At 51.8% G+C, this 26,689-nt stretch overlaps 9 protein-coding genes across 9 annotated transcripts; 5 read left to right on the top strand and 4 right to left on the bottom strand.

Moving 5' to 3' along the window:
* Window positions 1-247: 247 nt before the first annotated feature.
* P175DRAFT_0510830 (uncharacterized protein) lies at window positions 248-7,131 on the top strand (the record flags this gene model as incomplete). The annotated part of the gene is made up of 7 exons (XM_040898545.1): window positions 248-1,753; window positions 1,812-2,476; window positions 2,512-2,620; window positions 2,817-2,865; window positions 3,506-3,637; window positions 3,709-4,269; window positions 4,337-7,131. The coding sequence occupies 7 exons, from the start codon at window positions 248-250 to the stop codon at window positions 7,129-7,131; spliced, it is 5,817 nt and encodes a 1,938-aa protein (XP_040750985.1).
* Window positions 7,132-7,341: 210 nt separating this feature from the next.
* Window positions 7,342-8,004, bottom strand: P175DRAFT_0440582 (uncharacterized protein; the record flags this gene model as incomplete). The annotated part of the gene is made up of 2 exons (XM_040894026.1): window positions 7,342-7,893; window positions 7,963-8,004. 2 exons carry the CDS (start codon window positions 8,002-8,004, stop codon window positions 7,342-7,344), a joined length of 594 nt encoding a protein of 197 aa, XP_040750984.1.
* A 358-nt stretch (window positions 8,005-8,362) lies between these two features.
* Window positions 8,363-9,133, top strand: P175DRAFT_0418855 (uncharacterized protein; the record flags this gene model as incomplete). The annotated part of the gene is made up of 1 exon (XM_040893093.1): window positions 8,363-9,133. A coding segment is annotated over one exon (771 nt), but the record flags the coding sequence as incomplete, so codon positions are not given.
* Window positions 9,134-9,305: 172 nt separating this feature from the next.
* P175DRAFT_0503126 (kinetochore Spc24 family protein) lies at window positions 9,306-10,135 on the bottom strand. The gene is made up of 3 exons (XM_040897552.1): window positions 10,078-10,135; window positions 9,632-10,029; window positions 9,306-9,529 (listed from the first exon to the last, which is right to left on the bottom strand). Exons 1-3 carry the CDS (start codon window positions 10,102-10,104, stop codon window positions 9,352-9,354), a joined length of 603 nt encoding a protein of 200 aa, XP_040750982.1. The 5' UTR covers window positions 10,105-10,135; the 3' UTR covers window positions 9,306-9,351.
* A 205-nt stretch (window positions 10,136-10,340) lies between these two features.
* On the top strand, window positions 10,341-11,300 carry P175DRAFT_0517830 (mitochondrial fission 1 protein; the record flags this gene model as incomplete). Its single annotated transcript, XM_040899011.1, has 4 exons — window positions 10,341-10,362; window positions 10,444-10,462; window positions 10,526-10,619; window positions 10,729-11,300. 4 exons carry the CDS (start codon window positions 10,341-10,343, stop codon window positions 11,053-11,055), a joined length of 462 nt encoding a protein of 153 aa, XP_040750981.1. The 3' UTR covers window positions 11,056-11,300.
* A 485-nt stretch (window positions 11,301-11,785) lies between these two features.
* On the top strand, window positions 11,786-12,986 carry P175DRAFT_0417281 (putative RING finger domain protein; the record flags this gene model as incomplete). The annotated part of the gene is made up of 3 exons (XM_040893086.1): window positions 11,786-11,893; window positions 11,943-12,493; window positions 12,563-12,986. Coding segments are annotated over 3 exons (1,083 nt in total), but the record flags the coding sequence as incomplete, so codon positions are not given.
* Window positions 12,987-13,789: 803 nt separating this feature from the next.
* On the bottom strand, window positions 13,790-15,344 carry P175DRAFT_0494709 (putative aminotransferase family protein (LolT); the record flags this gene model as incomplete). Its single annotated transcript, XM_040896028.1, has 2 exons — window positions 13,790-14,486; window positions 14,602-15,344. The coding sequence occupies 2 exons, from the start codon at window positions 15,342-15,344 to the stop codon at window positions 13,790-13,792; spliced, it is 1,440 nt and encodes a 479-aa protein (XP_040750979.1).
* P175DRAFT_0503123 (uncharacterized protein) lies at window positions 15,331-20,520 on the bottom strand. Its single transcript, XM_040897551.1, has 3 exons — window positions 19,871-20,520; window positions 15,987-19,800; window positions 15,331-15,910 (listed from the first exon to the last, which is right to left on the bottom strand). Exons 1-3 carry the CDS (start codon window positions 20,288-20,290, stop codon window positions 15,609-15,611), a joined length of 4,536 nt encoding a protein of 1,511 aa, XP_040750978.1. The 5' UTR covers window positions 20,291-20,520; the 3' UTR covers window positions 15,331-15,608.
* A 2,602-nt stretch (window positions 20,521-23,122) lies between these two features.
* On the top strand, window positions 23,123-25,624 carry P175DRAFT_0483157 (zinc-dependent alcohol dehydrogenase family protein; the record flags this gene model as incomplete). Its single annotated transcript, XM_040895521.1, has 5 exons — window positions 23,123-24,177; window positions 24,239-24,524; window positions 24,733-24,775; window positions 24,838-24,961; window positions 25,052-25,624. The coding sequence occupies exons 1-5, from the start codon at window positions 23,377-23,379 to the stop codon at window positions 25,622-25,624; spliced, it is 1,827 nt and encodes a 608-aa protein (XP_040750977.1). The 5' UTR covers window positions 23,123-23,376.
* Window positions 25,625-26,689: the final 1,065 nt, after the last annotated feature.

Here is a 26,689-nt window from a genome sequence, read left to right as displayed (position 1 = left end):
TCTTCGCCATCTTCTACTTTGTCATAGCCATAGGCTATCATCTTCCCCTCTCTTATTTTGATCCATTCATCCCCTTGTCTTCTCTTCGTCGCTCCCCTTTTCTAATACCCCGGACTTGGAAACCAGTAATGCCTTGAAGTACCCGCTGCTTGTTTCCCTCTACTTTTTTTTCCCTTAATTTGCAACTTCTCTTTCTCGCCTTTCATTCGCCTTTCTTCTCTCGCCTGCTCCTCCTTTTGTTAGAACCATGCCCAAAGGTAATCGACCTGCGACGTCCGGTTATGCCCGCCTGGCCCAGGAGGAGGAAGATAGAGCTCATGACTTGTACGACTACTCCGATGACGATGACCTGCGACAACCATCAAACACCATTTCCCATTCCGCCCCTCAATATGCTCCCATCTCGTCCCGAGCCCAGATGCAGTCTGCGGCTGTAGCTCCCCCCACGGAATATCGCCGGAGACTGAGTGGACACCACCGACAAGCGCGGAGGAATTCTGGAGTAGACATCAAAGCGATCAATGCGCGTCTTGAGCGCTGGGCGGAGGAGATTGCCTCCAAGTTCAAGATCCACCGCGTCAAGGGAAAGACATTGGAGGAGGAGAAGCTGGAAATATACCACTCTGTCTTCCAAGCTCCCAATGGTGTCCAACCGATAACCGCTGAGGAGCTGGACTCGGAGGAAATTGAAACCGCTCAGCGGGAGGCCCGAGAGGGATTCGAGGAAGTTGTGGAGAGTGTCCGGCTGGCCATTGAGTTGGGTGTGCATCCCCGGATGATCTCCCAAGGAAGTTCAGGCAGTTACTTTGCACGGAACAGTGAAGGTAAGGTTGTTGGCGTCTTCAAGCCGAAGGATGAGGAGCCTTATGCATCTCGTAACCCCAAATGGACCAAGTGGATTCACCGCAACCTATTCCCTTGTTTTTTTGGACGTGCTTGTTTGATTCCCAACCTGTCATACGTCTCCGAAGCTGCAGCCTATGTGCTGGACGACCGCCTCCGCACTAACCTAGTCCCTTATACGGATATTGTGTGGCTGTCGTCGAAATCGTTCTATTATGACTTTTGGGATAGGAGAAAGGCCTGGATGGGCAAAAAATCTCTTCCTCCGAAGGCCGGCAGCTTTCAGGTTTTCCTGAAGGGCTACAAGGACGCCAATTTGTTTCTCCGAGACCATCCTTGGCCTGATCAGACTAACACGGGATTCCGCGCCGAGGACGCACCGAAGCGCAAGAAGCGACCTTGGAACGAGTCTTGTCGTCCGTCCGGGATGCAGTCCGACGATGAGGATGAGGAGGGGTTCGGGAATGGATATGCCGCCCGCACCCCTTCACCCCAAACAGAGAGCAGGGAACGACGATTCCACTGGACAGAGGCTCTGAAACAGTCCTTTAGGGAAGAATTGGAGAAGCTGGTTATCCTGGATTACATCATGCGCAACACAGATCGTGGCTTGGATAATTGGATGATCAAGATTGATTGGAATACGGAGGAGGTTTCAATTGTTGCTGACCCTCCAAAACCGAATGGGGTCCATCATGACCAAGAAGATGATGACCACCTACCTCCTGCCCGTCCAGTCTCTGTCAACTCAGCTAAAGCATCTACCCCTTCCTATCCGTATCGACGACACGAGGCAATGGTGGCTGTAAGCCGCACGGGAACACCCTTGAATTCCCAAGAGCCCCAAGCATCTATTCAAATCGGAGCCATTGACAATAGTTTATCGTGGCCATGGAAACATCCTGATGCTGTTCGTCCCCTTTCCCGCTACTTACAGTTAAAATCTACACCTCACTAACATTTCCCAGTGGCGAAGCTTTCCATTTGGCTGGTTGTTCCTGCCCGTCTCTCTCATTGGACAGCCCTTTTCTCAGAAAACCCGTGATCACTTCCTTCCCCTCCTGACCTCGACCGCTTGGTGGAGTGGCACCCAAATGGCACTACGGCGCGTGTTTGCACAGGACGATGATTTCAAGGAGAGCATGTTTGCTCGACAGATTGCAGTTATGAAGGGTCAAGCATGGAACGTGGTGGAAACATTGAAGCATCCAGACCATGGCCCTTTGGAGCTAACCCGACGACCTCGTGTATGTGTTTGGGATGACCTAGTGGATGTCCCTGTCGCAATTCCCCTCCGCGGCCCATCAACGGAGGGCCAGAGGCGCCACTTCAGGAGTTATGACCGCTACGATCCAGATAACGAGGAGATGGACATTGGCGCTTCCATGTCTTTAGCCGACCAAGATCTGATCGGCTTTGGCTCACCCACCAACGAACTACCTAACCCGAATAGATTTGAGCTCTCGCGTGGCCGCAATTCGCGGGATTCTGGACCTGCCCCAACTGCCAGCTCGACCGATTACGGATTGAGCCGAGATAGCAACGATGAACCCGGTCACGGAAGAAACGAGGACCACAACTGGCCCTCACTCCCTCCTCGGCCCGGTAACAAGCACCAAAAGCATGACTCTGTGTCCAGCGGGCGCGGGGGGCCCACCTGATCTGGAGCAGCGACGACCTGGAAGGTGATCTCGGCTATGCAGCTGCCGAGGGAATGGAAGGAAACCAGCGCAAAGTGATTGTTGAACGATTGGAGGCCGTCAAGAGCAAAAACCCCGTTTTTACCTGGTGCTAGGCTTCCATTTCTCAATTTTCTCTTCTCCCCCCTCCCTCTCTCTTTCTTCATTTCTTGGCGATATGTTTTATACTAGACTTGAGAGTCTCATCTCCTTACTTTTCCCCACCTCCGCTACCACCACCATTACACACATTCTTATGACTTTCATTTCACCATCATATATTTTTTTATTTAGCGTCTTTGTTATGGCAAAACTGGCATGAGGAGTCCGGTAGCTGCGAGGAGTGGGGCTTTGGTTGGGAAAATATCTACCATAACGTTGTACTGTATATAGACATTCCGCCGGCTTCTCTACTAATAACCGTGATCCCGGAGAAAATGGCCATCGATTTTCCAATCCAACTCAAGATATAATAAAATCCAGACCCATGATCAACTGGAGTGACTGTGGAGTGAGGCCAAAGTGAGGCCGTGGTGAGAAACTCTAGTTACCCGTATCGAGCTTACACCGTAATCTTATCTCGATCGGAATCTTGCTCTTGGCGACAATCACATCAATGATCACACTCGAGGAAGCATGCATGACCTCCACTTAATACACTCTCGTTCTCTTCCTTACTTCTTCCTCTGTTCTTCGCAACCCTCCTTTCCTTTGTCGATTTCCACCGTGGCTAAGAGAGAGTTCTCCTCTTGAAGAACTGCTCTGCGTTCCTTTTCGCCACCATCTGCACTTCCCGCCTTGCTCTCGAGTCCTATCCCTTCCGATAAGGTTGAAATAGCAACCCCCACGGCTTTTATCGCCCTCGAGCCCTCCTCGATGCCTCCTTCTACTACTTGATCCTCTAATTTCCTCGCGCTTGATTTGTATTGAAGACCCACTTGCGAGTTTCTCACCACCCTCCCATATCTTAATACCCGCGGCAGGGAAGGAGCCATGGCATCCCACGCCGCCATGCTCCTGGACCCTCGGGCCTACAAAAAGCAACTCCAGAAGAATGGTAATGATCTACAGACCCCTCCTCTACAATCTGAGCTTTGCGATGAACTATGCGCTACGTCTGGAACCCAGGATGAACGTTCATTTCCCTTTTTCCCGCTGTTCAGACCCTCCCCCACTCCTATCGAAGACCCCATCGGCTCTGATGCAGAAGGCTCATTTATTCAAGGAATAGGCCAGCAGGGAGTCAACAATCAACAGCGTGGTGTACCCTCCCCAATAGCACCCCAAGAGACCGCTTCTGCCGCACACCATCTTCTCAACCTGCCGCGCCCGCCGTCCGCCTCCCGCGGTAGTCCCATGTTGCGATCGCAGAACCCGTCCTCGGTTGGATCGACGAGTGCAAGTTCCTCTCCTCTACCGGATAACCAGACAGAACTGGATCTCAATTTTCAATTTACGACTCCTTCGGGCTCAGAGTCTAGTGACGGCAAGCGGAGCGCAGATCAGGTTGGATTAAACGGTGATTTCGATTTGCGCCATAGAAACATGATCGAGGATATGTATGGAGTGAATCGACGTACAACCCTTCCTCACAAGAGACAGAGGACAGATAAGGATGGACATTCAAAGGCTAACAGAAGACCAATAACGGGTAACAATGGGCTAGGAGAATGGATGAAGGAGGATGATGACCAGGAACAATCAACCTCCCTGGCGATTACACCCGATGTTGTTGATTTGACCATTGGTAAGTGATGGTGACTTGAATTACCCCCCAAAAAAAAAAACAACGTGCTAACGACTAGGGGATATAGATGGCTCGGCGGGGAACAATGACGACGACGAACTTCAGGTCACCGGCTCAAATAATCTTAGCATTCAAAGAGTATGTTATGGAAAGCTAGAAAATGCCATGATCCAAGCGGTCATGGTTCCTAAACCGGCTGTACAAACTATTTTTGGGGATTCTGCACACGACTGGCCTTCAATGAAGTTGGGAGTGCATCGACAGGCGGGCCTGGGTAACCACCGAATTGACATCTCAGATCCGCACGGGAAGATATTTGGCGCCATTGATGCAAAGACAGCTGCTGTGATTGTGCCACTTCTCGATTCCCCGGCTTTAAAGATGGATGTGACGGGTCGACTGGATGTTCGAAAGAAATTGCCCAACGAGATTCCTTGGTCTCCCTGCTCGTCGCTCTTTCGAGCATCTATCAATTTGTACGGTCTCCGCAAAGATGCCGAAATAGTCGGGAAACATCTAGGCCAGCATAATGTTTGGCTAGCCACTCCATTTTCGGTGGAGCAGGGAGTTCCTGTGTTCAACCCACACGCAGAGAGACGCCGAATACAAACATCTTGGGCGCCTGGGGGTCCTCAACGGAATCGAGCCGGAGTCAATTACGAAGTGCGGACAGCTGAAGAGGTCAGCGATGCTGTGATGAAGATGTTCGATCAGCTTCAAAGTGCCGATAATATTCCCGAAATGGAACCTCCATCACTTGTAACAACCCCCCTCCTCCGGCACCAGAAACAGGCCCTCTGGTACATGACACAGAAGGAAAAACCTCGCAAGTTTGGGCCTAAGGAAGAAGACAACAACTCCCTTTGGAGAATGGAATATCGTGCAAATGGGGCGAAACGGTACCGTGAGATTATCAGTGGTATGGTGATGGAAGAAGAGCCTCCTCAAAGCTTGGGTGGATTGTTAGCCGACATGATGGGTCTCGGAAAGACGCTGAGCATTCTATCCTTGGTCGTGTCTTCATTAGACCAGGCTCGAGAGTGGGCGAATACGATCCCCCCGCCTGGATTAGTTCGCAGCTTGCCAGGTATCCGCAACACGAAGACTACTGTCCTCGTGGTCCCGCTCAGTACCGTAAACAACTGGGTTTCCCAAATCAAGGAGCATTTACAAGATAATGCTGTTTCGTCATACGTGTTTCACGGATCCTCTCGAACTTCTAGCGTTGATGAACTCTCCAAGTATGACCTGGTGATTACCACGTATAGTATTGTCCTGAGTGAGCTTTCGGGCCGCGGCTCGAAGCGGGCCGGGATGAGCCCGCTCCTAAAGATGAATATGTTTCGAATCGTCCTGGATGAAGCCCATACAATCCGGGAGCAAAGCGCCGCTCAAACGCAGGCGATCTTTAAGTTGAACTCACAGCGCCACTGGTCTGTTACGGGCACCCCGATCCAGAACCGGCTGGAGGATTTGCTGTCGGTAACCAAGTTTCTGCGACTATTTCCCTATGATGACCGAGGCCGATTTGGAATGCACATTCTTAGCCGGTTCAAAACAGGCGATGCCACAGTTCTGGCCAGCTTGCGCGTCCTAGTAGACTCGTTCACCCTCCGCCGAGTCAAGGATAAGATCAACCTTCCGGAGCGGAAAGATAAGATGGTCATGTTGGAGTTCTCTGAGCCCGAGAAGCAGCTGCACGAATTCCTACGGAGGGAATCCAACGTGATGATGCAGGTGATCGCGGGAGAGGATAAAAATCGAATGAAAGGCCGAATGTACCATCACATTCTGAAGGCAATGATGATTCTTCGCCAGGTCAGCGCACATGGGAAAGAGCTTCTAGATAATGACGAGCGGAGGAGAATCAAGGGCATGAGCGTACATGATGCTATCGACCTCGAAGAGGGGTCTAGCGATCCCACCGGAGTATCGGACAAGAAAGCATACGAAATGTTCACCCTAATGCAAGAATCATCCGCTGACGCCTGCGCTGTCTGTGGCAAACGCTTGGAGGAACCGAATACTGACAGCAACGGCACTACGGTTCCTGGAACAGCGGCTATTGCGGTGATTCTGCCTTGTTTTGATATTATGTGCCCGGATTGCTTCTCCCCTTATCAACAAGCCTTTGACGCGCAAACCGGAGGCCCGGGGTCTTACGATATCAAATGCTCCGTGTGTGACGGCTGGATTCCGACATCATACTCGACGATCACCGTGGGCGGCTTGCAGGACTACACGATGAACCAAGCCCAAGCGAAGCAGAGTCGGAAGCAGGCCAAGACTCTGGGCGAGTATGAAGGTCCCCATACGAAGACGAAAGCACTCATAAACCACCTTTTATCCACGGCAGAGGCAAGCGAACAGCTCCCTCCCGGGGAGCCCCCGATGAAGAGTGTTGTGTTTTCAGCTTGGACCTCCCATTTGGATCTGATTGAGATTGCCTTGCGGGATAACGGACTGACAGGATATACGCGACTCGATGGGACCATGTCCCTCGCGGCCCGCAATAAGGCGCTGGAGACTTTCCGCCTTGACGACCGAATTACCGTGCTCCTGGCCACTATCGGAGCTGGTGGGGTCGGCCTGAATCTTACAGCAGCATCGCACGTCTATATCATGGAGCCACAGTATAATCCCGCCGCCGTGGCGCAGGCCATTGACCGGGTGCATCGACTGGGACAAAACCGGGCGGTGACAACGGTACAGTTCCTGATGAAGAATAGTATTGAGGAGAAGATCTTCGAGCTGGCAAAGAGAAAGCAGCAGCTCGCCGATATGTCCTTGAGTCGGGGGAAGTTGGATAAAAAGGACGTTCAAGAGCAGCGGATGAAGGAATACCGCAGTTTATTCAAATGATTTTTTTTTCTTCTTCTTCTTCTTCTTCTTCTTCTTGCAGGTTTGGATTTGCACTTTGATACCCAGGTTTTATCATTCCCATTCTTTTTTCCTCATTCACACATTCGATTTAGATTAATTATTAAGAGATAGTACGACGCAAGTCACCCTTGAGCGCTAATAAAAGAAAGATGCCACCCCCCCCCCCTCGTTTTCAAAACCAAAGTAAACTTATCTCCTTCCATAAATTCCAACTTCAACGGCCCCTAAAACATCCTCCAACCTCCTCCGTAACCTCCGCAAGTCTTTTATTTTCGTCTCCCTCTCCTCCTCCACAAGCCTCAATTCCCCCTCTAGCTCGCGGATCCTTTTCTCCTGCTGGGCCTCCGAAGACCCAATCCCGGGAAGTACAGAAATCAAATACTCAATCTGCTGCTCCTTGATCACGAGATCGCGCGCAAGTTCCCGCTGCCGACTCGCAAACGTGCGCGGGGAATCCGGACGCGGAGGCAACGAGGGATCGACAATACCCTCATCCGCTCCTCCTCCTGTCGCTGTCCCTGGAACTCCTACTGACGGAACAGCACCCGGTGCCGGTGGCGGAGAAGCCTGCTGCGACGCAACGACTGTAGCAGCCCCCGCTGGGATAGGCGGGTTCGTCGAGTTCTTTTGGATTCTGGCGAGGGCCGGAGCGGCATCCGGGATATTTGGGGGAGGGGTGGCGGGGGAGTTGTCGTGGTAGGTGGTGAGGTAGCCGAGGGTAGCGTAGAATTGGGTTGCGAGCTTGGTGGTGTTAGTTTGGTTATTTCTGGAGGAGATTGAGATGAGATGAGATTGGGGGGGGGGGGGTACCTGGTCAAGACAGGTTTGGAGTTGGGTTAAGATGTCTGCCATGGTGATTTGTGATTTTCTTTCTTTCGTTCTTTCTTTCTTTCTTTTTCTGTGGTGTGTTGTTGTGTGTTTGATGGATGGAGTATTTGCTTTGCTTCTTATTGGCGATAGACTGACTATGTTAACTATTTGGACTCTGTAAAGAGGTTATGTGGAAGTTATATGTACCTAGGTATATGTACATAGTCACCGCCTTATGTACTCGTAAACTTATAACTAACTATATATACTAACTATACTATACTATGTAAATGTTTTGCGCAAATTCTAACTATATACCAGAGATTCATTCCATCACACTATAGGCATTGAAATAACTAAAATGATCTCAACTCGATCCCTTCTCACAGGAATATCCCCCTTTACCCGTCGTCTCTTCCTCCTTCCACCGCCGCCCAACTCTCCCTCCGCTTCCCACTCCGATCTCCAATCCTTCCTCCAATACGCGACACGCACAAATCTCCCTACTGCCAGTACACTCTACCAAGGCACCCACTACGAATACACCGTGCAGAAACACCTGCGCCGCGCAGGGTTCAATCTTTACCGGATCGGCGGACGCGATGACGCGGGCATCGATCTCACGGGGACATGGCACGCTGCGGGGCCGGTGACGAGTCCTGCGGTCCGGGCAGTGGTGCAATGCAAGGCGCTGAAGACAAAGATTGGGCCGAGCGTTGTGCGGGAGGTGGAGGGGGTTGCGGCGGCGGCGGCGGCGGCGGCGGCGGCGCAGGGACGGGTTGTCGGGGTGGTGGTGAGTCCGCGGGAGGCGACAAAGGGGGTACGGGGTGCATTGGGGCGGAGTACGGTGCCGTTGGTGTGGATGATGATGGAGAGGGATGGCAGGTTAAGGCAGGTTTTGTGGAATGCGAGGGTGCAGGAGGAGCTGGGGATGGCGGGGTTGGGGGTTGAGGTGCGGTATTCGATTGCGCGGGGGGAGAAGGAGGAAGAGGTTGCTTTGACGTGGGAAGGGGGGGAGGTCTTGGGGATGGATGAGGTTGAGGAGCAGATGCAACGGTTGGGAGAGCAGTGGATGGAGCGATGGGAGGAAGATGGAGTGGTGGGCTTGTCCAAGGAGGAGATGTTGGATGTGGTGGAGAGGTTGGTTCCTGGGACGAGGCCGTTGATGCTCTCGGAGGAGGAGAGGGCGGCGGTGGTGAAGCATCTTGTACAATCACTATAACTTGGATATACGTAATTGCATTATAGACGGTAAATATGTATAATAATGAGAACGGATCAAAATGCCATTTGGGTATCTATCCTATATTTATAACCATATCATACTCCCGACGCCAAAAAAGAAGAAGAAGAAGAAGAAGAAGAAGAAGAAGAAGAAAAGAGCCCGGGCTAACCCTGCATCGTTGACCAGAAATAGTTCGAGTAGAAGAAGCGCGAGAATTTGGGGTCCAGGTTGACGACATGTACGTCTCCCTTGCGACTGTTGCGGATAACGGCCTTGGTGAAGATGCCTGCGTCGTCGGGTTCGATATCGATACCAAGAGACCGGTAGATTTTCAATCGGAGTCTGGTTCGTTAGCAGCAGCCACATTTAAAAAGAAAGAAAGAAAGAAAGAAAGAAAGAAAGAAAGAAAGAAAGAAAGAAAGAAAGAGGAGTTTTCTATCGTACAGAATAGCATCATCGGCCTCTCGCTCTCGCCGCGTCACTTCATCACCCTCCAGTCCTTGAGCCTCAAGATCCGCCAGTCGATCCTTTAGCATCTCGAGTTCACTCTCGAGTCGTTCGCTTTCGATCTCTAGTTCAGACGCAGCCTTGGCGATGCGAAATTTCTTCGTGTCTAGCTCGACCATCGCGGCGGCGTGTCTCCCCGCGTCATGGGCGATAACGGCCTCTTCATGTTGGGTGCTCAGAGACTGGAGATGGCGAGAGAGTTTCCGCAGAGAGGATTCGGCTTCACGAATGCGCAGGTCGCGAGACTGCTGCAGCGTGGTGAGGGAGTCATTGACACGGGAGACGGCTTGTTTATCGGGTTGGATGTTGAAGTTGCCGATTGTGTGGTGGATGAGCTGATAAGTTAGTATGATTCTGGGCGAGAGATCGGGGGAGAAGCTTACATCGGCTGGATTCTCGTCGAGCAACATGGTGGCTGCTGGCTTGTTCTTTGGGATGAAAGGACAGAAAGTGAAGGTATTCGCAGATTCGCAGACGTTTGTATATTTCACTGTCTGGTATTACAAATACGGTTGGGAGGGCAACCGCCACAGTCCCACATGCACCGCCTCATCTACTGTACTTCCAGCTTTCTTTTCCTCTAACCCTTTCGAAAGAAAGTATCCATACCATAGCTGAAGATCGCAAGTTCTATATAGCCAGCAAGATGAATTCTTCCAATCTTCCTTGTATGTTGCTTCTCTCCTGCTGGTCCAGTGAGAAGAAGAACAAAGAGAAGTGAAGAACAAGCTGTACTGACTGGTCCACAGATGCCGCTGATGCTGAAAGGTCTCTCCTCTCGTCTCTTCATGTGCGTTCGAATCAAGGCACAAGATGCTAATCGATCCATAGCCCATTGAAACCTGCAGAGCTCCAGGTTCTACGTTCTCAATATGAAAAAGAAGGCGACTACGTGGGCGTCCAGACCAAATTCAACTACGCCTGGGTATGCTGCCTGCTCTTTTCTTTTCTTTTCTTTTCGTCGTCGTCGTCGTCGTCGTCTTCTTCTTCTTCTTCTTCTTCTTCTCTCTTCTCCGCTCACAACATCCTTTTAGGGCCTGATCAAATCCAATTCCCGGTCTGAACAACAAGAGGGTGTCCGCCTGCTATCCGAGATCTTCCGCGCCTCCCCCGAACGACGTCGTGAGTGTCTTTACTACTTGGCCTTGGGCAACTACAAACTGGGCAACTACGGAGAAGCCCGTCGCTACAATGATCTGCTTCTAGACAGGGAACCGGGTAACCTGCAGTCGGCTAGTCTGAGAACCTTGATCGATGACAAAGTCTCCCGCGAAGGCCTCGTGGGTATTGCCATCATCGGAGGCTTGGCCCTTGCGGCGGGGGTGGTGGGAGGCATCCTCTTCCGGGGATCAAAGCGATAAAGCGACGGATCGAGGTTGATCTAGGGTCTGGGGCTTGGGGAGGGGTCTGTATATATGATGACGACGAAGACGATGATATCCATCTCCTGCTCTTGTTCTTTTCCTGCTGGTTTCGTTGTGTGAGTTGTGTTTTTGTCTGGGTCTGGTTTAGCATGTCATGTTCTTTGGGCGTTTCTGTTGATAACACAGGACAAGAGATGGCTTGAGACTGGAGATTATAATAATCTATTCGTATTTATTTCTTCATTTCCCTTATTTCCCTCTTGCTCGAGAAACTACACGTAGAAGAGTAGCTTGGAACGAAAGGCAGGATAACTGCGCCACAGCCGCGGTTAACTGAACGTCATTTCGAATGATCCTCCATCCATCCATCCATCTCTTGGAATCTCCTTCATCATCATTCAACCACTGCTTTGGATTTGGATTTGGATTTGGATTTGATGCTGCCTTTTCTGGTTGATTTCTTTTTTACTCTTCTTTTATCGGCTTCCCCTATATAGAGTCTTCCCCTGGCTGTAGAGGCCAAAATGATCTTGCTTGGACTGGCGCTTGACCAGTGACTTTGAAACCATGAGCATCGCCTTCATTGCTTGAAGTGATTGATTGGCCTTATTCGTTGCTTTCAACCCCTCTCTCTTTCATCCTTGTCTCTCCCTGGTCTCTTCTTCCTTTCTTCATCTCATTTTCTCATCCGTCCTTCCTCCTTATCTGCTCGTCTACCCTTCCCATCATGGCTGATACGGGCGATCGCATGCTGTGTCATGCCTGTGGCTATGTGTGGCCGCGCAGTGAGCATGAGCTAGAATGCCCACGGTGTTCTTCTGACTTTACAGAGATCGTCCGTGGATCCTCTGTCTATCCTTGTGAAAGAGACTGACCCCGCGCAGGTTGAAATTCCTCCCGATCCAGACCCCGAGCTGGATTCTCATCCCGATCCTCCCATTTCCGTCCCCCGCCAACGGTCGCCTTCTTCCCCCCCTCCTCCTCCAGCCAATCCATGGATGGATCATGACCCCTGGGCTCACCAGGATGATGATGATGATGATGATGAACCTAGTGGATGGGAAACAACGAACCCGGGCTACGGATTTACTCGACGCACTTATCGATCCCCCAACGGTCGCTTTACCTTCTCCAGTACCACCTATACCCATGGCTTTCCCCGCAGACCCTCAGGCTCGCAAAGAGATGTGACTATGGATCCGCTTGTGCGCGGCATAGACTCCTTTTTCCAAAGTATGACCGACGCCAACCGCCCTCTCGGTCACGCATCACAACAAAGACCTCGATCCCCGGGGAGGATGTTCGACACGAACGATGACTTTGAGCCCCCCCATGCCGCAACTCGGCAAACGGAGTATCACCCGACCGGCGGTTTGTTTCCTCGGGATGCAGATGGACCCCAGCCGATGGGGACTCCTCTGCGCACGTTGGGCGAGTACGTTTCCCCTCCCATGTATCCTAACCTAACGGCCTTGTGGGGGGGGGGTCTCTAATAACGTTGTAGTATTCTGGAATTGTTCCGGACCGACGTGGGCACTGGACCAGGCGTACGCGGGATGGCTGGCACCACGCCCCTCGCGCTTCTGTCGGCTTTGTTGAATCTAGAACGGAATGGCGATGCGGTATACTCTCAGGAAGAGCTGGATCGGGTCATCTCCCAACTCGTGGAACAGAACGGCAACCGGACAGCGCCTCCTCCAGCCACGCCGGATGCCATCCGGTCGCTTCCCAAAAAAGCAGTCGATCAAGAGATGCTTGGTAGTGAGGGCAAGGCGGAATGCTCCATATGTATGGACTCTGTTAAGGTAGGCGACGAGGTCACCGTGCTTCCTTGCCAACACTGGTTCCACGCACCATGCATTGAGATGTGGCTGAACCAACACAACACATGCCCACACTGTCGCCGGAGCATTGACCTGACCACGACGCCGGATTTAAACACTACGACGACGCCGTAAGTCGCGCCCGCATCCCCGACTCTCGCTGACAGATTGAATCGCTGATGATCGCTTCACTTTTTTCATGCAGATTCGAAGGGACCTCTGGGACGAGACGGCTCTCGGGCTCGTCCCGGTCTAGCGTTTACCCATCGTTGAACACGACTGATGAAGAGTCGGACTCACGTCCCCGCCGGGCCAGCCGTGGCGGCGAAGGACCGGGGGGATGGGCAGGATGGGTTCGAAATCGATTTGGCGGGGGGACTTGAGATATTTTGTTTCTTCCCCTCCCTCCCAGTGATATTGTTTTTGTCTATGAACATATTGATTGAGCCTAAATAACCATTTGAAGGATAGACTAGTCCGCGCAAGGAAAAAGAAAAAAGAAAAAAGAAAAAAGAAAAAAAAAACAAGCGGGCGTATGATGTGACGAATGAAAGGACATACACATTTTGTATGTATGAAATGAGCAACGCTGAATGAAAGAGAATCTACACTGATTTCCCTCCCCCTAATGATCAAAGTTTCAACCAGTTCTTCCCTTTTTCCTACTCTTGTTTCGCTGAAGAATGCTGTCACAGGGTCGCTAGAGGTGGGGAGACCGATTTGTCGTTGTAGAGATGGACTGGAGGCTGAGGAGCTATTGGAGGCAAGGTGTACGGGACTTGCTTTTGATGGAAGACGGCGTACTATCCCTTTCTGACCCTAGACTCCGTACACTCTACTACTATCACCTAGTGTGTATGTGTATGTGTATAATTGAACTATATGATGTGACCCGAGTAGCAAGATACTCAAATCTCGCTGCAAATCTCCTTCAGCACTCCACCTAGCCACTCGAAATCGCTTATGTCCAGATACACCTGCGCGCTCAATCTGGTCCAGAGGGCACCGCCGTGGGCGAAAACAGGCACAAAGGTACCTCTCTCGACAAGCTGGTCCTGGATCCAGCCTGACAAGCGGCCCACGTCCTCACAGCTAACCGTCACCTCTCCACGAGCATCTTTCCTTACTTTGATTCCGGATCCAGATTCCGCCACGAATTGGCCCGAACCAATCCTCACAGGTAATCGAACATTCGACATGGCACAAGCCATCAAACGACTCCCTTCCTCCCCTTCCTCCTCCTCCTCCTCTTTCAAAACCTCCGTCCCTAGAATCCGGGCAACCACATCCGCTGCCTCCTTCGCCAATTCCTCCAGATACCCGTAGATCTTCTCCTCGCCGCCGCAGACTTCTTCCCGGAACTTGATCGCCTCCGGGATACAGCAGTACGCGGTGTCGTCGGTCGTAGCGACGAACTCGAACAACCTCAGAAACGCAGACTGGTCTGGGTCGCTTTCGACCGTTGACGCGAGCAAGCCAGCGGCCCATTTCGCGCTTTCGGGGGCAGGAATGAAGCCCCAGGATGTTGGGAGGGTGGTTCGGATAAGGTGCTGGTGACGCCGGGGAACGTAGAGAACGGCACAGCCACGAGGAACATAGAGCCATCTTTATTGATCCCGGGGGGGGGGGGGGGGGGGAAAGGACTCGTTAGCGATGACTTGACTTCACAACTTGACTTGCAGAGAAAAAGAAAAGAAAAAAAAAAAAAAGAAAACATTACTTATGACAATTAGTCGTAAAAAAATCCGGCTGCAGCACACTCAAATCCAACGGAATCTGGCCCACGCCATGCGCGGCATCAATCACGCTCAGCACGCCCTCTTCCCTGGCCACGCGGGTGAGCTGCTCAAAGGGGAACCGCACGCCAGGCATACTGACGATGGTATCGAAGACGGCGAGCTTGGGGTTCAGGTGCTCTTCGTCGCGGAGCTGGCGCACCAGGGCGCGGAACCGCCGCACGATCTCGCCATGCGCCAGCGGGAACGTGTACTCGACTTTGCGGAGATGCTGGAGCGCGGTGGACTCGCAGAGCGCCACGAGGGAGCGCTCGACCGCTCCGTAGACGGTATCGAAGTAGATGATCACGTCGCGGGGGGTGAAGGGGAGGAGGTTGCGGAGGACGGTGTTGATGCCCGTGCTGGCGTTCTTGACCAGGACGCATTCTTCGGGGGGGACGTGCAGGAGAGATGCGATGGCGGTGCGGGCTGCGACGATGGCTTTGGGTTGGGTGTAGCGCCGGAAGACGTCGGGGCGGGCTTCAGAGGCGTGTTGATAATCGCGGAAGACCTTTTGGATGGCTTTGGGGTAGGTGCCGAAGGAGCCTTTTTGTTTTTTTTTTAAATATCTCTTAGTATACCGCGGTATAATGGAATAGGGTACCGTACCGTGGTTGAGATTCCGAAAGTCCTCATCGATCAGGAAGAGCTCCTTCATGGGAGCACCAAATGGTGTTGGACCGGCCATTGCAAAGTCAGCGATAACCTGGATGGATGTCAAAGCAAAACAAGTTGAGAAAAGAAAGGTGCAGTTTACAGAGGAAACCAGTGGTTATATGTGGATATAATACAGTGGGTGAGTAATGAGTCACTAACTAATAAATATATGAACTGCGGAGAAAATCCCCCTCAGTTATGCAGCACTATGCCAAAGCTCTGTTCTGTCTGTCCAATACAACATGCATCACATCACTCATTATCTTCACTTCATGCCTCGTCCAAATGAGTCATATCACCGCTTGCCCTTCTTGCGAGGTGCAACCACCTTGAAAGCCGCGCTGCTGGTGTCTTCCTCCCGTGGTGCGCTTGATGACCCCTTCTTAGCTACCTCGCTCCAGCCCCCGCCGTTCTTCTGCTCCGCCAGAGCACTGGCCGCCACGGATTCGACAATTCCCTTGTCAGCTAGCTTGCGTCGTCGGATAAACTCCTCGGCGAACCGCCGTCCATCGAGCGTCTGGGAGTTGGCATAAACCGAGTCCGAAATGATCTCCGTTTCCGCCGGAAGAAGCTGCAGTTGCTGAACAAAGTCATCCACTGGTTAAAAAAAAAAAAAAAAAAAGTTAGCCTTCAAGCCTTGGGAAACCCCGTAATTGATATAGGCGTAGCTTACCATTGATGTTGCTATTTAGCCCCTTGCCTAGTGTGAGCTTGGCCCATTTGGTAAACTCTTCCATAGCCCGGTTCGGGTTGGAAGATGCGCTGCTCACAGGCAAGGATCGCGCAGGCGTGCTAATAATCGTGGCTGGCTTTGGCCTCACTGGGGAGACTGCCGCACCAGGAATGGAACCGCTGGCCGAGCGAGGCCCGGTGGGTGCCGCAGGTGGTGCCTTGGCCTTACCGCCAGCACCAACCGTGGTCCATGCGCCAGAGCTCGCGGCGCTGACAGAGGACACAGCCGGAGCCTTGCTGGCTAAATCAGCATAGCGTTTGCCGACAGAGGAAGGAACGGGTGAATGGCTGGTAACATTTTGGGTCGCAACAGCCGCCGCCGCCGCCGCCGCCGCCGCTAGACGCTGCTTACGGGCCTCTTCTTCCTTCTGGATCTGAGCCAGAGTCTTCTTTGCAGCACCAGTCGTAGGGGTTTGGGTCTTGTTATTCCACACCGATCCCGAAGCAGCAGGAGCCACGGGGGATCCAGCGCTCGCCCAGTTAGCAGTGGATGGGAGACCAGGTGCCTGGACTGCAGCTTGGCTGAGACGCTCCTGTTCCGCAAGAAGCTGGGCGCGACGAGCGGCCGCTGCCAGTTCTTCTCTCTGTGCAGCATTGCGGGCCTCGGCTTCTTGGATTTCCTTGAGGGACGGTCCCTTGGGCATCTCGTTCGCCTCCTTAGCCCAAGGGGCGATCGAGGTCGTAGGGGCTTCCACAGGGGTTTGGGTCTGCGAACGGGAGTTGGCCGCTAGAGATTCAGCGACATTCTGGCGGTTGCGCTGGGCTGCCGGAGCTGGGAGGGGTGAAGCGGAGGGTGGGGGAGGGAATGGCTGTGGCATCGCTGAATCACCCTTGGTAGCCCACGCGATATCACTAGCGGCTTGGGCCTGCTGCTGCTGTTGTTGTTGTTGTTGCTGCTGCTGCTGGCTTTTCTGCTCCTGGTGTTCCTGCTCTTGCTGCTGTCGTTGAGCAGAGGCCGCCTTCTGAACCTGCTGGGAAAGAGTCAGGATAGGCTCTTCGGTTTCGACTACAGATTCAACTATTTCTAGCTCGGCGACGCTTGACTCAAGTTCAGTTGGCTGAGATGTCGGATGAGTAGGCAAGCCCTCGGCAGTTCGTAGGCCGAATTCACCTTCCTGAATTCTCAGTGCGTGAAATTGCCGGAGTCGTTCCTCACGAGCCTGTTGGTCGAACAAGCTGTCACCTTGTGCGCTGTCATACTGCTCTTGTTCCTGCTGCAGTCGAGCTCGGTCTTGAAGCATAGTTGCCACCTGCTGGGAATGAAACAAGTTGTCCGGCTGGCGAGCAGAAAAAGAAGCGGGGCTACCAAAGGCGAAAGGGTCAGGTCGGGTCACGTTCAGGCGATCAAGGAGCGTAGGGAGCTGATCTTGGCTGGTGTTCAGGAAATCGGTGCCAATCATCTGGGGGCCGGCATTTGGCAGAGGGTTTGGTCTCATCGGGCCAGCACCATCAAAGAAAGCTGATCCAGGCTGCTGCTGTTGCTGCTGTTGTTGCTGTTGCATAGGACCCTGGATAGGGGATGGCTGGAAACCAACAGGGGAAGCGATGCTGCCAAAACTAGGCTGACTATGAAGGCTATGGGCGCTCGAGTGGTGTTGAAGTTGATGAGGATGTATGCCGTGAGGGACGCCCTGGAATTGCATCTGCTTCATCAGCGCTTGCTGCTGGGCAAGATGTTCCTTCTGGCGCGCCATCAGGTACTGCTCCTCCTGCTTTCGGCGCTCTAGGGCATTTTGTTGCTCAGCGGTTAGCGTGGTACCGAAGCTTGGGAAGCTGCCAGGGAAAGGAGGTTGAGCGGCGCCAGCGGTGCTACCTGTCCAGGTATTGGGAGTCGGTTCAGGTCCATGGGGAATGCCAATCTGTGGAACCAGGAAAGGCTCCCGTGAGTTGCCAATGCGTCGCACTAGTTGCGCTAATGGCTCAAACTCCGGATCCTCCAGCTTTCTGATCTGTAGGTCAGGGCTGAAGAAGCCTGCCTTGAACCAATCATGCATCTCAAGACCAGTCCAGGGACCCTGAATGTTGCCCTGGGGGTCCCGGTAGATCCAACGCATCCGATCCGGCATCACCATGGTCCGCTGCTGAGCCGCAGGAACCGAACCACCAGCGCTTCCAGGAATCTGACCAGCCTGTGCAGCTTCAGGGGCCATGGCTGGGATGGAGCCAACAGCGGAGACGGGGGTCTGGGAAGTGGAAGTGGTTGCAGGCTGTGTGGTTTGACCGGGTTTATCCCCTTGCTGGACCTCACCTGCTTGCTGAGAAATGTCATCCAGGCCGCCTAGATCTTGTCTGGCCTGTTCACCTTGAATTTGTTCCTGCATGGCCTGGGGGAAGAGTGATCCTAGTTTGCTTGATCGGCCAATGCTTCCTGTGCCCGAGATTCCAGCATGAGGGCTGAACAGGCCACCTCCTCCCAAAGTCGACAGGCTTGGGGACTGGAGGTCAGCCATTGAGCCAAATATCGGGTCACCAAAGCCACTGACAAAGGCAGACCTCTCCTTGGTTGGTGTTCCAACCGCACCGCTCGACGGCCATCCTGAGCCAGCCCCAAGAGACCCCAGTCCCGCCAGGCCGCCGAGGTTTGAAAAGCTGCGGTTACCGGTGACGCTTGAGGTCTGGCTACGGTCAACGGAAGGCAAGTCCATTCCAGATCCAACGCGACGGATCGAACCAAAGGCGGCCGAGTCGCGCAAGCCACTGAGCCCAGGGTGGTTAGTGGTTTGAATGTCCGATCCATCAGTATCCACATCATCCACATCCCCTCTATCGCCGTGGGGGCTCTGGTACGGGTTCGTATTAGTAGGACTTGTAGGTTCTTGGCCTAAGAGGTTTGGGGTAGGGTTGCGGGAATTTTCATGGCTCTGCATCAACTCACGGAAGCCAGGGATGCTGGAGGTCATCCCAAAGGCAGAGAACCCAAGCTGGTCGACTGTCTGGGGTGGCGCACTAACGTCCTGAGAGCCTCCGAGCGCCGCGCTTCCGCTACGAGGTTCATCCGGAAAGGGGTTCGTTTCGCTTCGGCTAGCACGTGTTTTGAAATTTTCTCCCCAGGGTGATTGCGAACGCTTTTCTGTCTCATTCTCACCTAGACGCTCCAGATTGCTCAAAGACGGCTTCTCCTTGATGGATGACTGCATGTCCTCGGAGCTATCCTTCGAAAACAAGCCCTTCAACCGACTCTCACCGCGCAGGCTACCGAACCCCGGTTTCTTTTCTGTTGTTGGGGTTTGCGAAGCACCGGTCCCCAAAGAGAACGCACCAAAAGCTCCCATCGGCGAAAAATTGGCGTTTTGGGAAGCTGACGGCCACGGAGAATTCGAACCACCACCTAGTGCCACAGGATTGGTCGAACTGCGCTTCAAAGAACCAAATGGAGAAGTAGCTTCCGCTGCCTCTCGAGTTTGAGTTTCTTTTTCCTTCTCTTCCCACTTGGTGCTAGATGTGGTAGTGTCCCGAAAGTCGGTCTTGCGACGTAGGAGGGATGGAGGTGGAGTCGACGTAGTAGGTTCGTCCCGGAAAAAGCGAGAGCCTCCAGCCGTCGGGGACATAGGATTCCCAGTCGATTCGCCGGTTTCCCGGCGCCTGGGACCCGCCCTTGCCGTGCTAGGGGACGAGGAGTTGTATGTATTCGCATTGCCTTGGGGGTAAGAAATCGAAGCTTTGCGCCCTGGTGCTCCTCCAGTACCTGTATTATTTTCTTTCGAAGCGTTCGTTGGGGGAGGCTTAAGCGGGGAATTGACCGAGAGGGAGAATGACTGCATACTCAGCACTGGATCTAGTAAAAGAACGGGGGAAGAAGAGAAGGGGGGAGAAAAAAAAACCAACCTCTTTCTCATCATCAGTCATATCCACTAGCCCCAAGGGCTCAACCTGCCCTCCATGATCCCAACACACTTCAGGTCCAGACGGATTATCCTTATGGTCATCCCGCTTTCCCCAAGCTCCATTCAGCGGGGATGGCTCAATGTGGGGATTCCAGTCGGCCACAAAATATTCGGCGACATTCTTAATCAAAATCCCAGACTCGCGCTGAACCTTGTACAGACTGAGAAGTTGATCTTTTGAGTACCGAGTATCGCTAGACACTCCGTTACGAACTGCGCTGGAGGGGAAATTCGAGGACATGTGCGAGTTATAGGCACCGCCAGTCGGAGTGGTAGCGGATGGAGGTTGGTTTGGATCTCGAGTGTGAGAAGGGTTCGTAGCAACTGACGGACGGCGGAAGGTTTGTGTTGCTCCATTCATGCGAGTGCGAGACCTAAAACAGGATGGTTAGACTAGGAAGAAAAAAAAAATTCTCGATCAAATCGATAACGAAAATGAATCTTCGATAGGAATCCCCCCTCCAAGAAAAGAGAGAGAACAGTCAATAAGATAACGTCTGGATTAATCCGCATACCATTCTCCGCCGGTAGATCCATCGCCTCTTCTGCTTGAGGAGTCTTGGGTGTTGCCAGCGGCGGCGGAAGCAAAACTTGAAGGGAGTGGCGTCGGCATTATGGCGTTGACGGAGTTGCTAAAAGACGGCGAATAGAGGGCCCAGGTATTGATGGGAACGAGAAAGGCGGAAGGAAGTTTCGAGATCTGAAACTGTGTTAGAGACACTAGCTGGATGTTGTGGGATGGGACAAGTTGTAACGAGTGTAGGAGACCAGCGAGGCCCAAGAACAGGTTCCGCAAGCTCGGACGGGCAGGCAAGAAACTGTGGGCGGGGGGAGAGAAGAGGGAAGAGGGAAGAGACAAGAGGCAGAGGTCACATACATTCTCAAGCAGCGAATTCTGAGGGCAGACGGAGAGGAGGATTGAAGTCAAAGTCGAGTCGAAAACAAGAACGCTAGACGATCCAAGTCGAGATCAGAAAGAAGATCGAAAGAGGCTTGAGAGAGTTCCTGAGAAAAATGAAGAGGCTGTGGCGAATTAGCAAGGGGGCGTGGTAATACGGAAAAGGGTATGATGTTGGTATTGTGGTATTGTAAGGATGTTGGCTGTTTGCAGTTTGGTCACTGCTAGAGTCTCTGTACCTTACTCGATAAGTAATAGTTACCTGCCTCCGTGAACAGATCACCCTTTTTTCTTTTTTTTTTTATTCTGTATCACCATAATACATACAGTACACCTTGTCGCACACCAATACAAAACACGCACACAAAAACTTAGATTCTTCGGTAAAGCAGCCCTGCCACCACGACTCATACCAGAACCTGAAGATGTCTGAGATGCTCATGATCCTCCAACTGTGCATCCAGAATGGATAATTAAACTTCTAGCAGAACCCTACAAGCTTTACCGTTCCAGTCACTCGAGAAAGCTTCCTGGGAGAGGGTGCGTGGCCACAATCCCACGACAGACCTACATCGATGTAATACCACGACCCACAGTTACCGGCTGTTGAAACACAAACGCTGCTAGCAGTTTCTCGACGTGTCGCTTCACCAACGGTATGGTATATCTATCAGAAGCTTGAAATCTGCGTCAAAGAAAGGGGTTTCCCGAGATCTAGAGGTTTGTTCATACTTTGCTGCATCAATGTGGATAGCTGTGAGGGATGATTCTGCAATGACTTCAGGACTCCAGTGAGAAGCTACCAATCTTGTTTATATCCATTGCATGGAATCCAACCATGTCCTTATCCCTTACCACCTTAGAGGGCCCATATAAAAGAGAAAAATAAATAAATAAAACAAGACAGCATCCAACCTGCGGATCCAAAGCAGACCTTGAAAAATTCGACACAGTATGCGAGGAATGGTCTGGAATGTGAGCCACACGTCTCTCCACACGCCCTTCTCCAGCCTTTCTGTACCACACACTCTCCTAAACGCGTCCTCCGACATTCCTGTTAACACTTGATTTTGCAGTAGGGCGCGTCGCCAATATGCTCATGGTGGGGTTTGTAGATATCGATCGCAGCACTGCAGCAACTAACGACTGCAGATTAGCCTGGACAGAGATCCAAGACCTGGATTCGCCGTGGTTAGAATCAGAAATCGCCATCCATGATGGTTCTGCTCATCCCTTGGTTGGGCGTTATATTATGCAACGCAATCGAGAGTATTCCGAACCATTCTCTTCATCTTCCTCATCACCTTCTTAGAACCTCTTGATATATACACTGTTCTCTAATCGGATACTTGGCTCAAGATCTCCCTTGGAAAGTGTCTGATCACTATGGCATATTGTGCGTCGATTCGAATTTGCCTCGTTCTATTGTTGCACCGGCTCAGCCCCGAATCTTCTAGGCGTAGGTCCCCGTGTTTGCTCTGAGGACAGCCGGGTGACAACATACCAGCACCGTAGTCGTGATGTACCTAGGCAGATGAATCAGATGAATAAATAAAGACGTACTTGATTGATTGAGGTAGTTGGGGGAGGTACTTAAAACGCAGAGGGAGTCAATCCAACTCGTCCAGATCACTCCTCAGCCGTTCTCTCTCTCTCTCTCTCTCTCTCTCTCTCTCCATTTTTCTCCCTCGAACAATCTACAATGCCTCTCTTTCATACTTCAGAACGAACCAGCAACAAAAACATCCCTTATGCCTGGTATTGGAAAGGCAAATCTCTCCGAACAGGACAAAGACGGCTCGAGATAATCCAGCCTGTATGCACGGGGGTTTGCTGCCCCCCAACACCTAGTGTGTTCCATCCAGCAGAGCCTCGTGGGTGCGAATGGAGCAGTCGTGCACATTGCAGTGGTTGCGCTCGCGATGACCGGGGGAGGTGTTTCTGTCCGTGGGATAGAGATTGTTGCTTCCCCCCCCCTCCTCCTCCTCCTCCTCCCAGGGGGCGAGGATCACATTTTGCGTCGCGGAACTTGGCATCGTGCTCTGGGAACCTCTATTTCAGGTCCCGGTGTGCTTGTCTGGTCTCGTAATGTTTGTTGGTTTACTTAATTGTGGGCAGGCGAGATGGTTGAGGTTGTTGTGCAAAAAATGATCTTGATGAAGGTTGGGAAATCTATATAAATATTTGCGGGAGAGATGGACCGAGGCAATTATATCCTGATTCAGGGGAATGCCAACTCTTCAACGAGATTATTACACTTACTTACTATCTTGCTATTTTTCCTGTCAGGTTATAGTTATTTGTATTTCAATATTCTCAGCATAATTAATCTTTACTGTCTGTGGCCCTTTGTGACGCCAACTGCCTCGGTTACCATAACACCAATAAATATTCATTCCTCCTCCCCCGCGCGATCGTCCATCCAAGCGTGACGGCGATCTGATACTATTAATCCTGCCCAACACACCGGCTTCTTCAGTCTGCCATAGTCTGTATTCTTCACCAGTAGATACACAGAACAAAAAGTAATAGAGACACCTGCATTCGCCATGTCGAAAGCAATCTTCCTTTCCAAAGTTGAAGGCAAGCCTGGGAAGGTTTACTATCCCCTCTCCCTGCAGACTTTACCTCAGCCTACTCCCCAGGGCACGGAGCTGTTGGTGAGAATGACCGCGGCGGCTCTGAATCATCGCGACGTTTTCCTGCGACAACACCTTTACCCTGGTGTAACCTTTGATGTCCCCATGGGTGCAGATGGCGTCGGAACCGTCGTGGGGGCGGGCCCTGGCGTCTTGAACCCAGAGCGATGGCAAGGGAAACGGGTCATTTTGAACCCGGGAGTTGGCTGGAAGGACTCTCCTGATGGTCCGGAAGATCCTACCGGCTACAAGATCATGGGAGGTACCAAGTTCTACAATAAGGGGACTTTGCAAGATTATATCACAATCGAGGAGTCGGAACTCGAGGAGGCCCCCGAACATCTCTCCGATGCAGAGGCCGCTGCTTTACCTCTAGCCGGGTTGACTGGATGGAGAGCGCTAGTGTCGAAGGCTGGAGAGAAGAACTCCAGCAAAGGAGCCGCGATTTTGATTACAGGAATTGGTGGAGGGGTTGCGCTGAGTACCCTACTTTTCGCGGTCGCAAGAGGCGCCGATGTCTATGTGACTAGCTCGAGCGAGGAAAAGCTTCAGAAGGCAATTGAACTGGGTGCTAAGGGAGGTGTCAATTACAAAGAGGATGGCTGGGAGAAGAAGCTTCTGGGTATGCTGCCCGGGGGAAAGAAGAACTTTGATGCCATCATTGACGGAGCCGGCGGTGACTCCGTCGAAAAGTCCGTCAAACTGCTCAAGGCAAGCACCTTTTACCCTCTCATCCTACCTCGTTTCTTGCAATAGGGCTAATATGGATCAGACCGGCGGTATTCTCTCTGTCTATGGAATGACGGTCTCCCCAGTCATGCCCTTCACAATGACGGCTGTCCTCAAGAACATTGATGTCCGTGGCTCCACCATGGGTTCTCGCAAGGAATTCAAGGACATGGTAGAATTCGTTAAATCGCACAAGATCCACCCCGTGGTGTCCCGTACTGTGCAAGCTGAACTAAGCGATGTCGCCGCCCTCGATGGACTGTTCCAAGACATGAAGGATAGCAAGCAGTTTGGGAAGCTGGTCTTTGAATTTGGGAAATCCTCTGGAAGTAAGCTCTAGATCCGGAATCGGAGGGGACTAATGGAGTACGAACATGTCTATCGAAATGAGTATAAGTCAGCTTTGATAGTGTAAATAAAATAATGGGATATATTATATTGCTCTTGCCAAATTTACTCACGTTGACTTGGTCGCGCTTTCTTTTCGTACAGAAAGGCACCCGTCAGGATCAACTCGAAAGCTCTGGGCTTTGGAAGCGTGGATATCCAGTCAAACATCATTCTTTTGCCCAGCAAGACAGTTATTTATCTTATTGAACTGACGACAGCCGCCTTTCCTGACTCTAGGATCGTTGACAACAGCAGAGTCATGGACATGGATACCGAAATGGCGCAGCATTACGGCCCTGGAATGTCCTTCTATCTGTCACATATCAATTCCGCAAGGGAAAGGGCAGATAGAAAGCGATCTCAACTCATGGTTGGTGTCTTGACGGCTGATAGTGGTCCCTGGATGCGTATCGACGGCATCTCGTTTCAGCAAAGGAAAAGTCACGCACTAACGAGATTTCTACAGAGATATTGCGCAACATTGCGAGAATTATATTCCACCAATCAGATGCTCCATCGTAAAATAAACCAGTTATGCTCCGACAGCCTCCAACTCACTCGCGATATGACCAAACTCAATCGACATATGGGTGCGTTCCACGGGGTCATCCTCGAAACTTGCCAAGCAGATACCCTTACTCGTTTGATTGAATCGATCTACGAAATTCACGGCTGGAAATTCCCTGGGGGACTGATGTTGGGGGAGCATGTGGACCTGGATCGGGAGACTCTCTCCCGAATATACACGGAAGCAGCGAAAGATGTCAAGAAAGAAATGGTGACAAAGAAAGCCGTCGGTCTATCCGAAAAGTATCATGTTGCCCTCCAAAGATACGACCAGGTAAGTGCACCGAAACTGGTTGCTGATTACCTTCCCATTTATCGCGCCACCTCCTTACGAGGGTGCGTAGATTGTCCACCACCGAAGCGCCAGTCCTTTTCGAACGGAATGCATATTTGCTCGATGGCTGGGGGCAAAGAAGTCCACCCACCCAGGCATGTATCAATTTTGGGAGCGACTGTTTCCGGTGTGTTATAACCGAACGGTGCAGGAGAGCTCTGAAATGTTCTGAGGCTGCCAGTCGGCAGAATGGTGGTGGGAGTTGGGCGAGCATCGACGGTGCATCTGTTTGGGGTACCCCTTTAGGTGGAGTGAGACATGGCCAAGGGGAAGGCGAATGGTGTTGAGATATTCTTCCATCCAGCAAAGCGTTGATTGGAACTGGGAAGAGCCGGGATGATTCCCTTGATTCCACGCTCAGCTAGCCAGCGCAGCCATCGCAGGGACGATCCTCAGGAGACTGCTGTGCCCGCACCTCTTACTGGCCATGTTTCTGGTATTTTTTGCCCGGTGCAGACGCCTTCACAGGAGCCATAATGTGGTTGGGTGTCCCAACCGTAGAGTGGTTGACGGACCCTCAAGCAAGCGGAGACGTGACTGACCAGGAGAGAGAGAGGGTTAAGTATCAGTCATTCTGTTCCGTGACGCGGAAAAGCTCTCCAGGGGACACTTGTGTCGTGCACGGGTGATAGTAATTCTGAAAGCAGTCCACCTTGGATATAGAGGAAATAACAACGGGTTGGCAGTAAGTAGGACTGGAGCAGAGCGCATCTTCAACAGGGTCTCTATCCTTCTAGAAATGCATTATTGATTACGCAAAAATCGTATTCCCAACTCTTTGAGATGGTCCAACTGTCTCCGTAGAATTTGCCGGGAAACGTGTGGGGACTATCTTGGGAGGGGACGGGTTTGTCGTTCATCGTGATGCTTAGTGTAGAATCAAGTAACTAGTTCGACCGGCCATGGCACGCTGTTACTGATGATGATGATAATACTAATAATAAAGATATTGGTGAGTGTAAGCTTTCAGTACGGAGTATTGTGGGAGAATACTGGCCCTACCAGCTAAGTGGATAAATAGACACCATATCATTACTACTAGTATGTAGTTGAGAAATATATATAGAAACCACCTGGATAAAATAATACTGTTTCCGAAATGATCCTTTCTCAACGAACATATGACTTTTCTTCTTCTTCTTTTTTTTTTTTTTTCCGGTCCTAGCAGCATGGGTAAATAGGTAGGTAGTCTTTGGTATCCGA

The sequence above is a fragment of the Aspergillus ochraceoroseus genome, assembly GCF_002846915.1.
Source record: "Aspergillus ochraceoroseus IBT 24754 chromosome Unknown P175scaffold_6, whole genome shotgun sequence".
Classification (NCBI taxonomy): Eukaryota; Fungi; Ascomycota; class Eurotiomycetes; order Eurotiales; family Aspergillaceae; genus Aspergillus; species Aspergillus ochraceoroseus.
This window is presented reverse-complemented; position numbering and strand designations above follow the sequence as displayed.

Bases quoted from the DNA above. Each gene is read 5' to 3' on its own strand.
- P175DRAFT_0503123 (XM_040897551.1), bottom strand. From the start codon at position 20,290: ATGAATGGAGCAACACAAACCTTCCGCCGTCCGTCAGTTGCTACGAAC. The intron at 19,801-19,870 runs GTTGGTTTTTTT...CTGAGTATGCAG, and splicing joins TGACTGATGATGAGAAAGAG to TCATTCTCCCTCTCGGTCAA. The intron at 15,911-15,986 runs GTAAGCTACGCC...TTTTTTAACCAG, and splicing joins GCTAAATAGCAACATCAATG to TGGATGACTTTGTTCAGCAA.
- P175DRAFT_0503126 (XM_040897552.1), bottom strand. From the start codon at position 10,104: ATGTTGCTCGACGAGAATCCAGCCGAT. The intron at 10,030-10,077 runs GTAAGCTTCTCC...CTAACTTATCAG, and splicing joins TCGACGAGAATCCAGCCGAT to CTCATCCACCACACAATCGG. The intron at 9,530-9,631 runs GTACGATAGAAA...CTAACGAACCAG, and splicing joins GAGGCCGATGATGCTATTCT to ACTCCGATTGAAAATCTACC.